Source organism: Sinocyclocheilus rhinocerous, unplaced genomic scaffold (assembly GCF_001515625.1).
Source record: "Sinocyclocheilus rhinocerous isolate Xijiao unplaced genomic scaffold, SAMN03320098_v1.1 scaffold792, whole genome shotgun sequence".
NCBI classification, from domain to species: domain Eukaryota; kingdom Metazoa; phylum Chordata; class Actinopteri; order Cypriniformes; family Cyprinidae; genus Sinocyclocheilus; species Sinocyclocheilus rhinocerous.
Genome location: NW_015626872.1, coordinates 1,687,862 through 1,704,961, shown reverse-complemented (window position 1 = coordinate 1,704,961; position 17,100 = coordinate 1,687,862). Strand labels below are relative to the sequence as shown.

General features: G+C 35.0%; 1 protein-coding gene across 2 annotated transcripts in view; it reads right to left on the bottom strand.

Moving 5' to 3' along the window:
• LOC107719913 (ubiquitin carboxyl-terminal hydrolase 22-like) overlaps positions 1-17,100 on the bottom strand; it is a 38,742-nt gene that overhangs the window by 10,407 nt on the left and 11,235 nt on the right. For both annotated transcript variants that reach the window (XM_016527467.1, XM_016527473.1), the window contains exons 2-6: positions 12,141-12,273; positions 7,563-7,676; positions 6,402-6,503; positions 2,715-2,881; positions 1,857-2,004 (exon numbers count right to left, since the gene is read on the bottom strand). In XM_016527467.1, the coding sequence (XP_016382953.1) occupies positions 1,857-2,004; positions 2,715-2,881; positions 6,402-6,503; positions 7,563-7,676; positions 12,141-12,273 (664 nt within the window). The remainder of the gene's footprint in view (positions 1-1,856; positions 2,005-2,714; positions 2,882-6,401; positions 6,504-7,562; positions 7,677-12,140; positions 12,274-17,100) is intronic.

Sequence of the window (17,100 nt, the reverse complement as noted above, 5' to 3'; positions counted from 1 at the left end):
GACGCACACACACAGACACACACACACACACAGACACACACACACACACACACACAGACACACACACACAGACACACACAGACACACGCAAATAGAATAGAGCACAAAGGAAGATATTTTGAAGAATGTTGGTAACAAAAGTTGCTGGTATCCATTGATATCCACAGTAGGGAGAAAAAAGCCACAGAAACTGTTTGGTAGCATTCTTCAAAATATGAGGATGAGTAAATGACAGAATTTCATTTTTGAGTGAACTATGCCTTTAAAGGTAAATCTGTGTAATTTTCTCGATGTTAAAATACTTTTTCTACCAAAACATTGCTCTGTTTGTTTGAGCATCAGATCAGCCCAACACAGCCCCACCGGCTCCACCAATGGCGTTATTCTGGGGCGGGGCTTTGTGTTTGTCCAGCCAATGGCAGATGATGTGGCTCAGAACCCACACACTTCATCTTTAACAGCTCAATCGGCAAACTCATTCTGTTCCGGCTTGTCCTGCGTTCCCACAGCTGTCACCATTAACACGCATCACGCAGCCTTCCTTCATTACCTCTCCTGCTCCGTGCCACCCATTTCATCTCTAAACTAGCCAGGTGGAACTAATATGATTAACTAGCTAATGCTGCGTTTCACTCAATTCGGAAAGATTTGCAGCTTCCTACTGGATAAAGTGCAACAGATCTTGAAGACGGCCTTCCAACTCTGAAACCTGGCAAAAAACCACTATTCGCAGAGATGCGGCACACAAACATGGTGAATAAATCACAAAATTAAGACTAAACACTCAGTGAAAATAGAATTGACAGAAACAAATTGCAGTTTTTAGAAACAGCTGTGTAAAAAAAACACGGCAAATGATGGATCTTACACCTATAGAAAACATGCACTGCATTAATTTAGTATTATTTCTAAATTATTATTTTAATCATTTATTTTGTATCGTTTACTCTTATCATGTCTTATTAATTTATTAACAAAATATTTTTTAATTTACATTGTATTTATTGTTTATCACAATTTATCTTAGTAACTTTATTAGTAAATTTATTTGTATCTATTTATTTTAGAATGTATTATTTATATATGATGATGATTATTTTAATAACAACAAAAAATAAATGAGCAATATGCAGTTTGTTTGCTACATCTCAAGTACTGTTGAGATATCAAGTAGCAAAAACCCATATCCTACTCTTAATGGGATGTATTATTATTTGTATATTATTATTATTTTATTCATTTACTTTGAATCATTTACTCTTATCCCCATTTATTATTAAATTAAATAATAATTTTTTATTACTTTATTCTGCATTTACCGTTTTTATTAGTAACGTATTTATAAGTTATTATTATTTTTTTTTTTTTTTTAACAACAACATAAAATCAATGATTAATATGCAATTTGGTTGCTGCATCATAAATGTTTTACAATCAAGTAATGTTGAAAATTCAAGTAGGAAAATCCCATATCTGTCTCATCTGAATTTCTTATTATTTTTTCCATTATTATGATTTTATTGTTTACTCATCACCTTTTACTATTAATGTATTATTATAATTATTTATAAAATATGACTATTAATAATAATAGCATTTATAATAGCATTTACTGTTTGCCACAATTTTTATTAGAAATGTATTATTTATAAATTGAAATTAGTAATATTAATCATAACATAAAAATGGAGTAATATACAGTTTGGTTGCTACATACTCTAAATGTTGCGCAATCAAGTCATGTTGAAATATCAAGTAGTAAAATCCCACATTCAACTCTGAACGAAGTGGTTTAACCCAGCTGTCCTCTGATTGGCTGCTGCACTGAAACAGTGGCGTCTGATTGGCTGCAGTACCTTTGCAGTGTCTGTGGAGCACATCCAGAGCAGCGATGAGGAACTCGTGAGCGTCCTGCTGCTCGTAGCCGGCGAGGTGTCGAGCGTGAGTCCAAACCAGGTGAAGCAGCCGGAAGGGAATGTGAGGAGAGCGGTGACCCGAGTAGAACTACAGGACAGACGAAAGAGAGGAGGATGACATGCACCACAGAAGGTTTAAAGCGTCATGAAACCCCCCCGTTTCTGCACTGGTCTTTCACACCTTAGACCTGAAAAAGACTCCAGAAATGGGCGTGTAAATGCCGTTTCACACGGAGCGCGATGCCAAAGAGCGAGGCGAATCGCCGACGAACTGTGCTTTCACACTGAACGCGAAACGATTGATCGCCTTCTGCTAATTCACGCCTCCACTCTAGGTGGCGTTTTTCCTCAGATATGCGTCTCATATATGGGTTTATAAAACGGATAGTTCCGGTCCTTGATTCTGATTGGCTGAGCCACGTTCGAAACTGTTGTAAACAGAGCCGTTGAGAAACAGAGTTGCGACACTCCCATAGGTTTCCATAGAAACTGAGGAATGTGGAAGTAAAGCGAGTCATGGAGCAGCCAATAGTTCCAAACAACTATATTGAAGCCCATTCATTTCAGTGCTTCTCAAGCACACTCGCCAGAAAGTTGAAAAAATTACAGCAGTTTTCGGCATTTTAACGCATTAGTTTACCTCTCGGAAATCTGGCCAGTAGTTGTATTTTATGAAACGCGTTATAGTTAATGTTTCGTTTTTGTGTGTGTGTGTGTGTGTGTGTGTGTGTGAGTGAGTGAGTGAGTGAGTGAGTGAGTGAGTGAGTGAGTGAGTGAGTGTGTGTGTTGAGTGCTCACCTCCTGAAAGAGCTGAGACATTTCACACACCAGGCAGGAGTTGGACTGCATCTCACACTTGTGTCTGTCGGACAGGAAGAAGTCCCTCAGCAGCGGAGTGTGTGTGAGAGCCTGAACGATGCAGTTCATAAAGCACGTGTTCCCAAGATTTATCAAACCCCTCAGTCCTGGAAGAGACGAGACGGGAAACATGGAGAGAGGTAGAAATAAGGATGAACATGAAGAAATGTTGTGGCTGAGTATTCACAATAAAAGACTCATCACCAGTAATATTTATAAAATAAAATATAATTTTACATTTTTAAACTGTTTTAAAATTCTAAACTTTTTAGCTTTTCCTTTTAACTTAACTATTGATACTAAATTTCTAAAAAATAAAATAAAAATAAAAAGTACAAACCGTAAAAAGTGAATTAAAAATACAATTGGTATTATTATTAATTTGCTTTGTATCATTTACTGTTATAATTTGTATTATTATTTATAAATAATAATAATAATAATATTAATAATAATACATTACTATAAAAATTACAGAGTAAGAACAAATGAATATAAAATACTTATTTATTATTAAATTATTAAATTTATTATTATTATTATTATTAAATTGTTGATAATGACTAAAAATGTACAAACCATAAAAAGAAAAAATATATACAATTGTTATTGTTATTATTATTAGTAATTTACTTTGTATTATTTACTGTTATAATTTTGATTTGATATTTATTATCATTTGTAAATAATTATAATTATTAATAATAATAATAATAATAGTTACAATAATAACTATTTACTTTGTATTTACGGTTATCACCATTTTTATTAGTAATTTATTATTTATAAATTTTATTAATTTACATTGCATTGTTTATTGTCATCATTTTTATTAGCACTTTATTATTTATAAATTATTATTAAGAATAATTTATTTACTTCATATTTACGGTGTCAATTTTTATTAGTAATTTATGTTTAAATTAAAAAAAAATTTTTTATTAATTTACTTTGTATTTACTGTACCACCCCTTTTATTAATAATTTACTATTATTTATACATTACTATAATTAACAATAACATTTTATTTATTTACTTTACATTTACGATTTGTCAATTTTATTAGTAATTATTATAATTATAATAATAATAATGAATGAGTAATATGCAATAAAGATTCAAAAATAATAATAATAAAATATAAGTCCATCTGGAGGTTACACAGAAACCAATTTGGGCAACATGCATATAAAAACAAATTGAAAAAATTATTTAAAAGGGCATAAAACAAAAACAAATGGTGAAAAGTTCTTGGCCTATTAGAAAATCTAGTCTGGCAGCACAGGCTGCAGGGACACAACAACATCGGATTGATAAACCAAATCTCTTCAGTTGAGCGCTTGTGCAAATGGTTAAAACTGAGCAAACCAATGCATTTTCACAAGGTAAATATCCTCGACTCGATCTGAAGTGCACAGCCCCGTCAGAGCCTCCTCTCCCTCTCGCTCAGTTTGACAGCTTACAGGAGGAACGAGCGGACAGAAGGCCTGCGCTCCTCTCACCGGGTGGCTAAACGTCTTCAACTGGCTTCACTCCCAGACATCTGCTCCTCACGCTTCCCAGAGTTTAGTTAAAGAGAGGCACGGAGACGGACACACGACCAAAACAAGTAGCAGAGCATGAGAAGATCTGGAGAGAGACACGCCTCCTGCGGCACCTCACGCTTTCAAGTGCTAATATATTATTAATGAACATCATATAGACGCCTGATCCTGCTCACACACACACACACCGCTGCTGACAACGACCCACTGCTTCACAAACCAGCATCCACCAAAAACAAACTGCTTGCACAAAATAAACTGGGTGTGCATACACAAGTTGTTTTTAGGCATTGCTATTGTAAGTAATTAAATGATGCTGGTAGTGATTCCACAGTTCCATTAATAATTCTTGAAGTTTGGAGGAATATTTGGTATCATTTTAGATAGTCAGCCTTAATTATAATTGTGATAATTGTGATGCAAGTTTCACAGTAAAACAAAACAAAACAGTAAGTTGTAAGCGATGTGTGTGATTCACTAAAAAGAACTAGCCCAAAAGAGTCATTCGTTCAGGAATCGGTCGGATCAGTCCGGTTGTGCTGTGTTTTTCGATTTAAGGTAACGAAATGGCTTTAAAAGAATCATTTGCTCAAGAATCGGACTACTCTGGATGTGCGGCATATTTTTTAATCACTAAAAATGTGTCTCAAAGGAGTCATTTGCTTCAGAATCAGACTACTCTGGTTGTGCTATATGGTTTTGATTCACTCGGACCAACTCAAAAGAGTCAGTAAAGGAATCTGTTTGATCACACTGGCTTCTGATTCACCAAAAAGAACCTACTCAAAAGAGTCATTTGCTTCAGAATCAGACTCTGGTTGTGCTGTATGGTTTTGATTCACTAGGACCAACTCAAAAGAATCGGTAAAAGAATCAATTGGATCACACCAATTGATTGTGCTTTAGGTTTTCAATTCACTAAAAAGAACCTACTCGTTCATTCAGTAGAGTCATTCGTTCAGGAAACAGTTCGCTAGTCGCTAGCTCACTAGTCAAGCAGAATGTTTTTGATTCACAATAAATAATTGGCTCTGAAAAGTTATTTACTCAAGAATCAGACTATTCTGGTTATGCAGTATGTTTTTGATTCACTGAAAAAAAAAAAAAACTCAGGAATCAGTTGTGCTGTATATTTTCGATTCACTATAAAGAGCTGCCTCAAGAAACTCTTTTGTTCTGCTTTAAGACTACACTGCAGTGCTATATTTTATATTTAACATCATTCTGTATATCTGTATAACTGTGTGTCCCAATTCCCAATCCTAGTTGCTTTAGAGTACAAATCTACCGGTATAAAAAATGACTTTGTGCAAAATGATTTTGCTGTTGAAAACTGGATTTTTTATTTATTTTATTGTCCTGAAGTGAAGCGCTGAGCTCGCAGCTGATTGGCCCGTCTTTAACGAACATGTTTTGACACTTCCAGTAGACGCAGCCTCAAGCTGTCGTGATTCGTTGTGTCACCGCACGCCTCCGGTTTACTCTGGGTGTAAGAGAGGCTCTAAACCAACACCTCACTCAATAACCCTACTGAATTCATCATGCATGGGCCATATTATGTCCTAAATGATCAATGGAAGCTCCGGCTCTCATATGGCTAATCGCATTAGTGCGTTTCTCTGGGTGTGAGAGAGGTTGGCGTTTAGCGCCTATGCCAGGCCTGTGGCGCAGCCGTTTAACACTATTACTCCAGTGCCAGGCCCTCTGACTGAGGAGAAACAGGCCAAAATGAGAGAAGGGAGAGAGCCGAAGCACTGAGGAGGAGAAGGATTATTTCTCTAATGGCCAACATCCACATCTCTCCTTATTTGTGTGCACAGAGACTCTTACTCTCTCTCCGTCATGGCACGCACACACCAACATTGATGAAATGTTCGCAACTGATTGGCCAATAAAAAAAAAGAGTGCTTTTGGCTCCGCTGCAGTCTCCAGATGCTTGACTACTACAAGATCGTTTGAACCGACTAGTTTTATACAGATGAGTTTTGGCAGACTCCTAATCAACTACTAAGTGCTGTATTATCGAGCAGGGTTTCGGGGGAATCGCTCAGAAGCGAGGCCTGTGGGAAATGAAGTTCTTACCTATGGTGCAGTTGGCTGTAATTTTCCTTCGTTTGGGGTTGTGTCGCAGCAGCTCCAGCTCTCGTTTCGTAGGCTCCCACATTGAATATTTCTCTCCAATACCTGATGTTTTAGAGAATTCTTGCATTATATTTCATATAAAGCAACCTATGAATATACACAACTTTTTTTTTTTTTTAAAGAAATCAATACTTTTATTCAGGAAAAGATGCATTAAATTGATACAAAGCGACAGTAAAGACTTTTTTTATGTAAAAAATTATTTCTATTTTCAAATATATTCATCGAAGAATCCTGAAAAATTAAATGTATCAGTCTCAACAAAAATATTGGGCAGCACAACTGTTTTCAACATTGATAATAATCAGAAATGTTTAATGAGCAGCAAATCAGCATATTAGAATGATTTCTGAAGATCATGTGACACTGAAGACTGGAGTAATGAAGCTGAAAATACAGCTTTGATCACAGAAATAAATTACATTTTACCATATATTCACATAGAAACAGTTGTTTTAAATTGTAATAATATTTTACATTTTTTACTGTATTTTTGATCAAATAAATGCAGCCTTGGTGAGCACAAAAAAAACCCATAAAAATATTCTTTATTATTCAAAAAAAATTTTGAATAGTAATGTATATATTCTAGTTAGGGCTTGTCTAAAATTAAACTTTTATATAAATAATTTAGCCTGGTTTATTTGAGCTTATGTACTTCAGTTTAAGTGAAAAACATTTGTGGGTAATTTTGGCAGCGTTCACTGCATGAGCTCAGATCAATGAGGCCTACGATCAAACCAGCTCAAAATGCAATGACGTCACTGTTATATTCACATGCAGTGTCATGACAAAGACAGAGCAATTAATTTAAACGAAACCTGTGTAAAACTTGCATAAAATCAGAACGCTATTATTTTTTACATTTCCTTCAGCAAACACAAAACTGGTTTAGCACTGCTGCATTTTACAATCAAGCAGATTCAATAGCAAAATCATCAAGAAAAATTAGCCGTTATCAGTGTCTGAAACAAAACACACACTCACGCCCTCCTGTGGCTCGCAACCCAACAGCTTGCAACATTGGTTTTCTGAATTAACAGGACCTTAAGCTACAGGCGAAGCTGAACTACATTATGCATAAGAGAAGGGGGGACCTACCTTGCAATTTCCACGCTTTTCTTTGCTCTTCTTTGGCAATCTGCTCCATGTCTTTGTCGTATATGTAGTCTTGGCACACAAAGCAATATATTCCACCGTACAAAAGATCTATAGCTGAATGAGAGAAGAACAACACAGGAACCTATTAGAGGCCTTTTAGAGAAGTTGGCGTTCGCATCTTCCCGTATCTGTCCTGTAAATATGGATGAGGCATTAAGGAAGCATTGCAAGCAGTGCAGCAAATCTGCCTCCTTTAATAAGTGATGGGAATAATAATTAGGGTGCAGCACAGAAAACATCCATCGCTGCTTGTGCCACAATATCGTGTCCTCTGTGAAATGTCATAGCGAGCATTGCAATATCAACGCAGACCCGTAATTGTGAATGAGGAGTATTATTTATGAATTATCGTTCTCGAATGCTCATCCCTCCATCTCTCCGAGTCTGCAGCGGCAGTACCTGTTTTTCAGTTCCCATGGCAACCCAATGATTGTCTGTTTCACACAGACGCACTAAATGTTCGCAGGTGGAGCGCAGCAGCGGGGACGGGCGTCTATTTGTGACACGACACCAATGCACAGCCTGGCACAAGCCGCCGACAGGTGCTCGGGAGACTATGAGGCTTTTAGTGGCTTTCAGTGAAGAGAGACTAGCGGCTGAATGTTCGCACGGCTATTTTCAGTTGTTGTAAAGGGACAGAAGTCTCAGTGTCCAACTGGCAGGACTTTAACAATCAGCACAGGCATGTGGTAAATCAAAGTTATGATTATGGTTTATTAGTGCAAGCCAAAAAAATGCTTGCATTAAAATGCAACGAAATGCAATATCATGTACTAATGACCACAATCCAATTAAATCCTACTGGATAAACACCATTTTTTCCCTTTTTTATTAAACACCTTTTATTTTCCTCTAAAATATTTCTGTTGCACTCACAAATGCATCACAGAAATTAAATGCATTCTGTCTTCACAAAATGAAGAGGGTTGATATTGTTATGATAGTACATTCCTATTATTAAGCTATAATCCTGTTCATTACCATTCCTGGTGCATTAGATTCATTAAATGTAAAACATTCTTTAACGGTAACATTTTACCACTCAATGTACTTTTGGTTGTTAACAAATGGCTATGAACAACAATATTTAACAGAATTTATTTATCTAGGTTAATGTTAATTTATAAATATACCATTGTTCAATGTTTGTTCATAACAATTGTTAACCATGTTAAAAATGTATTTAGAATTAACATTAACCTAGATTAATAAATGCTATTAAAGTTATTGTTATTATTAAAAAGTAAAATGTGCATTATGTAAAATATGTAAATAAAATATATGTAAATATATAAAAACAAAAACACAAGATTACTAAAAATTTAAAAATAAAATAAAATCTAATTCAAAATAATAACAGTTAATCAATGATACTAAAACGACACTGGTTATTTCATACTTAAATGGTTTATCTTATTTTTTTGTAAAGTGTTACCATTTTTAATTAAAAAAAATATATTTTTAAGAATACTTTTTTCCTCATTTTTTTGTCACAATTTTTACCATGGTGACTCTGGCATTTGAAAAAATAAGTGTAATTATTAACTCTGATTGCTAATGCGTATAATTAGTTAACTTTGGGCTTTAAAATTGGGATTTCTCCGCTAAAACAACTGATGGATAGAACCAGGACTACATTGTTTCTTTTCATTTGGGTGTACATCACAATATGGAAGAAACGGTCTCTCAATATATCCGTCTTATTTCAACTTTGACACTATTTTAAAGCGTTGCATTTTCATCTATTTTTTAAGACAGTGGTCATGCATGATGGCTTTTAACATTATTTGGATTAGACAAGCAGAAAAGAGAGAAGTTGCACAAGAAAACGAGGCGGGGTTGCATGATGCACACACACACACAGGCATCAGATGAATAAACCAAAAGCATAGCAGGCCTTCAGGTAACCATGGGAACCAGCGCAGGAAAAAGAGGAAAGAACACAGAGATCAAGCCTGACAAGTGTGAGCCGACAAGACAGAGAAGACGAAAAAACAAAACGCCATCTAAATAAACCTGAACAACAGAGATGCACAAAACGAAGCCGGCTCAATCAGACTTAATTACTCCCCGTTCGTCTTTGGAGAATAATCACAGCTTTCCTCCTCGGGAGCTGCGCTCATTCAGACATCCCTTGTACGCAGGCTAACCTAATTAAATGTTCAATCAAACCCCGAGGGGAACTCGACACACGAGCGATGCCTCGATGCCACCTGGGAACGCAGCGAAACCTGAGCTATCGGTGATGCTGCAGATGCATTATGACGCCTGCGGCACGAGAAACCATAAACCATCACCTGGAGCCAAACAAACCACACTGGATCAGCAGCAAGGGACTTCATTTGTTCATCAAGAGACATAAAAGATGCTTAAACGGGCGACAACGTCCAACAGCAGCACACTATGAGTCAGCATGGCCGATTCGAGCCACTCAGGCCATCTGTGAATGATGCATTACAGAAAGAGACTGCCTTTCGAAAATAATATACATTTCTGTTGGAATCAGAAGTAACTCACAAGTCGATATTTTGCATGTCTGTTGTAGGCTTGCCGCGATAGACGGTGCTGACGGTGATACAGTTGTTAAGCCGCAACACCGGTTACGTCACTTGCCCACCGCCGTTTTGATTTTTTTATAGTAATAAAAATCATTTAGTTCAGTAAAAGAGCAGACACTACAATTAAAAACTGAACGCGGCTGCTCAATGCAGCGTAAGTTATTTGTTATTTTATATTAGGCATAGCCTGCCCTATAGCATGGTGTATTTTTATTTGTTTTGTTAATAAAAGTTCTATGTTTTATATATAGGCTAAAGTGAGTTTGACGTTGTATTTTGTTGTTGCATTCAAGCAATTGACGCCGAATTGCCGCTATTTGAAAGTGAAAGTAAAATGCGCACACCACTTTTACAAGCTATTTAAAAGCGAAGGAAAGCGAGGAAAAGAGGAAACGCGGTGATACCGGTGTTGTCACACGTCGATTAACCGGTGGGGAAATTTCCTCACCGTCACAACCCTAGTCTGTTGCCCGTATCATAGGTGTTCCTTCCTCTGTTAATACACAAGGAACTCCCAAAGGGTGGCAGACAGAGACGGCAGCTCCGTATCTCGAGGTAGAAAGTAATTAAATTCCTCATGTAAAGCTCAGAGCTGTATGAAACAGGTGGGTGATGAACTCTACGCCACCGCTGGAAACAAACGCCGCGAGTCACACGCAGAGTCAGGAACTATTATCCCCTTGCATACTATAATTACCCACATTCCCGTCTGTTTGCGCTTTTTATTTGTTTGTTGTTGGAGGGTGGCACCGTTCCTCATTATAACAGAGGGGATAATTACATGCCAGCGATGCATTAAGGAGCTGGGAAAAATCCAAGACCCCTTCCAAGCATCCGCGGCCGGATCTGTGCACTTGCTGCTTCTTGCTCGAGAGGACGATCAAGCTTTTACAGCAGACATGAAACTGGGTTTTGAAGGGACTTATGATTTCGATGCGGAAACATAATTGCGGAATCCAGTCATAAAAATGGAATTTAAAGTGTAAACTTTCTTCCATGATTTTTAACAGTAAACCTCTGTTGTGCAGTACTTTGTTTAGCAAAAAACAAAAGGAATTTTAAATTTTCTGATTACGTTTTAAAAGAGTAATTCAATTGTTAACTGTTTAATTACCACAGTTTTTTCATTATACATTTTTATTGAATCATAATCCATAAAAAAAATAAACGGACAACACAATTCCAGGAAAAAAAAAAAATGACAGGCCTCAATTATTGACATTTTTAGCACATTTTTTATTTATTTATTATTGTAACAAAAATGGTAAACTATTACGTTTTATGAATTTCATTGATTAGACATGCTTTTTGATTATTAAAATTTAATTAACCCATTAAAATGGAATCCAGAAAAATTACGACTGAAATAATAATACATAAATAATTTTTTTTTAATAAACAATTAAATAAAACATTTTGTAATTAAATTTTTATTTATATATATAAAATCATAAATATATAAATCAAAAAATGTTTTCTTTCATTATTTATATATAATAATCATAAATCCAGAAATGTAAACAGACAAGAATTTCAGTGTAAAAAAATTATAATAAAAATAATTTTTAAAAAACGTACATTTTTCCATTATTGTAAAAAAAAAAAAAAAAAACTATTAAGTTGTTAAAGATTGATTAATTCAAATGATTAGACATGCTTTGCGTATTAAAGTTTAATTAAAAAATAAACAAATAAATAAAACTGATTATACAGGGCCCTAGTTTTGGTGCAAGTAGAGCTGAGCTATTTAATTAAATCAGAATATCTCTCTGTTCAATATTCAATGTGCGTCTCAAACCCTTCTCACAGAGACCTAAAGTGTTGTGACTCTGTGCCCTTTATTTATCAGCTCTATCGGAGCTTTAATTGTGGCGATCGTGTGCTCTATTTTCCGTGTGGGAGCGAGTCTTACCTTAGAGCAGCTGAGATGCGTATGAGTAAGTCTCTGCGTGCATCTTACCTAGGTTGTGTCTCTTGTTTTTGGCGTGCTCGTGGATATGTTTCTTGCTGAAGCAGCCGAAGAACACACAATGGAGACAGGAGTGAAGCCGATTTAAATGAGCTCCACACAGGTGACATATACATGACTTCGCCTAGGAAGAAAAGAGAGAGGGATACAGGCGTTTAGTTACGTTTGACATTCAAACTAGTTGGTAGACTGTCTGAACGACTAGTTAATTAGCAGCAGTAAAATCCCATCGATTTTCTCAAAGAAGAAACCTCTTCAGATGCCATTTAAGGAAAACAACTACGGCCCTACAAAAGGGTAAATAGGTGAATAACTACAACATTTATTTTACAAAACTGTCAGTATCCTATTGCTGAAGGTTGTGCTTCGATGGCTATAGTAACAGCGCTTTAAAGAGATATGAATTTAAAAGGCATCATCCTTGTATTTTGCATGTTGCATTTACTTTTCTTTCCCATTTTAGATTAAATTAAACCATGCAACAATTAACATGACATCTTTGAAGACAGTTTTAGCAACACTACCAATGTCACTAATATAAATGAAATTTAACGATTCTTAAAACCATGTACTATACTTAATATTAATAACTCTGCAAAAACTGAAAATGGTCATTTTTTCTTTAAATTAAACAATAATATATAAATTAACAAATTAGACTTTAGTTTAAAAAATATAAATAAATATACTTAAAACAAATATTTAATTAAATTATTTATTTAATTAAATAAAATAATGCAAAATATATATAAAAAAGTAATTTTAATAAATTATATACATTAACAAGTTATATATGTCTGGGTCAAAGACATTAAGATGTCTGCATCAAAAGAAATGTACAAAAGTGATTATATGTCCATAGAAAGCACATTAAATGTAAGTAAAGTGTCTACTTTTAAGGTTTCAAATACGTTTTTGGAGAATAAAATGTCACAATTTGTAATTAGTCTTTTAATATGTCACAAATTGATTTTTGTTGTAAATATGCCTGACAAAATTGTTACACAATGACATTTTAGTGGGTCTCTTCTGTAAATCAGGGGAAAATGTATGATATTTTTATTATTTTTTGCTCAGAAAAACAAAATTGCAAATAAATTAAACATATTTTTTTTTTACATTTTTTGAGGAAAAACAACAACAATTTAAAGCAGTATTACACTTTTTTTTTTTTTTTGCTTAAACCCTTTTTCGTCTTTGACCCTACTACATAAAATATTAAATATTGTTAATGTTGATGGCATAACCTCAATTTTTAATTTAAATATTTTCACTATAAAAATTAGAAGCTGCAACATTCCATACAGTATTGTCAATGTTTATTATAAACCATTTTTCCATGCACTTTTTTTATTCATATAGTGCAAATGAATTGAAAACAAATATATATATGCATAGATTAATCATTTATAATTAACACTAAAATCAAGTCCCATCCTACATTTTTTTTTTATTCAAGAAGCGGTTTCACTCGAATATGCATCACAGCAGAGAAGACGATTGCTATTTCTGTTTCATGCCGCCTTGAAATATTAATGCAAAAAAAAATAGAATGCTAAAAAAAAAAAAAAAACAGATTTAGCTAGTAAACCTTCAGAAGATTACATCACACCGCCTGACTATCCCAACAGCATGATTTCATGCTTCAGTACTGTAGTGCTGGTTTTAGATCCAGTCTTTAACAGCTCGCTCTGCTTTTACCTCCAAACTAGCTATTTTGTATAGACCCCCTTCCGCGATTCCCCGATGGCACTGAGAATAAGCATCATCCTACCGCGCTAAACGGCAGGTGAGACGTGAACGCAGACAGATCTGGAGCGCCGGGTTTCACTGCAGTCGCTTTAAAGAAAAGCCACCGTTCCCTGAAGTCGGCCTGAATGTCGAGAGCTAATATAACCAACACAGAATAATGATCTTTAAAAAAGCATCATATGACCCCTTTAACGTTTCTGTATAATGCATTCGAGCGGAAAGCAAGCAGATGTGAGGGAGAGAGAAAGAGAAGGGAAAGGCCTTGTATTACCTGTCTTTCATCAGAGTAATTTGATCGGAGGCGTGGAGGGAGAAAGGCGTGCGGTAAGGTGAACTCTGCAAACATGCGATACAGTGTAAAAACACACAGCAGCGCAACAAACATCTTCATGGGATCGCTGGAGAATGACGGGGCTGTTATCAGTTTGGCGAGCTGCAATAAAGGCTAATATCATTAAGCATTACAGCAATATGATATTTAAAAGTTCCACTCGCGTTATGATAGGGAAGCATAACGAAACGCTTCATCTGATGGCCGAGCATCTCGACCCAGATCCACAGCTTCACCACGCCCAGATACTAAAACACTGATGTGCACTACATTTCTGCAGCGCACTGCGCTAGTATGCAAATGATCTGTAGGAATAGCAGAGCTGCCAAAATGTGCATTATAGCACAGGGAATATAGTGCATTAAATCCATTTCTCGTGTGACAAAAGCCACAAGTTTATTATATTGCATTAAAAAGAATCACTTTTATTAAACCTGCAACATGTAGCATTGCATAATGCATGCAGTTTCACATACTATTTTTAAAGAACAGTAGGCAGTAAACGGTACAAAAGGCTCTACAGTGCATTGCACATTTCTTAATATTAAGCCTAAAATGTGTTTTAATGTCACTGTTGATGAGGACTGTATGATCTCTGTATAATATCAGTCTGTAAATGCGAGATATTTAAAGTGCACCTGAAGCATACTTGCAATAGTTCCACTTTAGCACAATCAAATATACTCTTTAGTTGGACTTCAGCACTACTTCCACACAATTAAAGTGCACTAAGTACAAAATTAGTTGCTCCAATTTAGCAGACTTTAAGAATACAAAAAGTACAATTGCAGGGTATTTTTATTAAGTGCATAAATATGTAAATGTATACTTGGCATGAAATAAATGCATTTCAAATACATATTTATTTTTCACTAGGGTATTGATGCATTTCTTTTCTAAATGAATTATAGATCTTACTGTGATTAATTCATGTGTGCATGTTTAATTTTCTCTTTTTTTTTTAAACTGTAAAAATAAACATTATGAGGTCAATTTTTTACAATTATTTTTAATCAGAATGTCATAACTGGATTATCCGGTGAAACACCACACTTCTTTCAAGTCATGGATGCAGGATTTCTCCCATCATTTAGGGTACGCTCACATGAAGATGATGTACTAGAACGGAAATTATTTAAGTTCTGTATACAGACGACGATCCCCGTTCACATGGACCCGTGAAAACAACCAAAAAGCTGTATTACGCACGCTAGGCCAGTAGTTGGCAATGTCACTTTGTAAAGAAACACTGTGAACACATAATACACAACGTTTCAAAATTCGCAACGATAAGTGTATTGTTTTCAAAAACTTGCAATTTAAAAAACCCGTTTTCAAAAGTTCGCATTTCCAAAACGCCACTGTCGTGTAAATGAACGGCCGTAACGCATCAAGTTTTCCATTTTTAGTTGAAAATTGTGTTTTGTAAACGCCCCCTTAGTCATCAAACTCCGCCCCCACGAGATCACACTCATCTGCATACACTGTTGAAAGCCACGCCCACATCTCAACATCCAATCAACAACCAATGCATAAAGCCCCGCCCTACATTTTTTCAGTAATCCATTACAATGAAATAAAAATCACAATACAGAGTAAAAGATCTGTCGCTACTTCCGTTTCATCGCGACTTTAATGCAAATGGTGTGAACGGTAATGTATATGGTTCCTAAAAAAAACTATTAAAAAAAACTATTAAAGAAATATAATAAAAATAAAACTAAAAACATACTATTAAAGAGATAATAAAAATAAAAACTCTCGAATATCTAACCTTATATGCAAGCTACGTTTCACACTGCGGTGTAAAAGCACCTACATACACTAATGCAGTAAACTGAACGCTAGCGGTTCATTCTGAACATCTCTGACTCGCTCTACACACGTCATTTCTTCTTTGTATCTACACCGCTCCTCCTCCATCCTCAGATGTCTCCTACTCTCTCTCTCATCCTACAGTCCTACATCCTACACGGAGAGCATCAGCAGGTCCTCTCTGCTCTCTCCTGCTGGTGTTAATGCTGTAATGTTGAATGAGATGGTGCATTGATCAGGACCTCATCTGAGACGGGGGTGTGGAGCTGAAGAACAAGGCAAGAAGGATCAGATTCCTCCTACAAGAGCCACTGCAGGCTCCACATTCACGAACGCACACACAGTCTATTTTTGCAGCTTGCTGGCATACATTTGTAACAGAAAACCCTTAAAATGGCAACGAGGCACCAAATGCCTGCAGTCACCTGCAAGGGAAAATAAAAAAAATATATGAAATAATAAAATTAAAAATATATAAAATAACATGGAGAATGAATAAACAAAAAAATTTAATAAATAAATAAAATAAAAAATTAAATAGGAGGGATAAATAAAAATTAAATAATGCAAAATATACAAAAAATATTTATACTAAAATAAATAAAGGAAAAATAAACTAAAATAGGAGAGATAAAAACAACATCAAAATATAAAATAAAATACAAAAAATCAAATAGGGATACATTAAATAATTAGGAGGAATAAAAAAAAAAAAAATAATAATAATAATAACTATAATAGGAGGGATAAATAAAAATAGTTAAAAAAATTGGAATAAATAAAATTAAAATCAAAATAAAATAGGGCAGAAATAGGATGTATAATAGGAGGTATAAATAATATATATATATATAAAATAGAATAAGGATAAATAAAAAAAATTATTAGATAAATATAAAATAAAGAGAATAAAAAATTAATTTAAAAAATAGCAGTGCTGAGATGTTCTTTAATAAAGCAAGTTTCCACTCAATGGATTTTGTCATCGCTAAGGTTGTGCAACAAGTATTTTTTAAACCAACTAGTCAGTGAGTTGACTAACTTTGCTTTAGG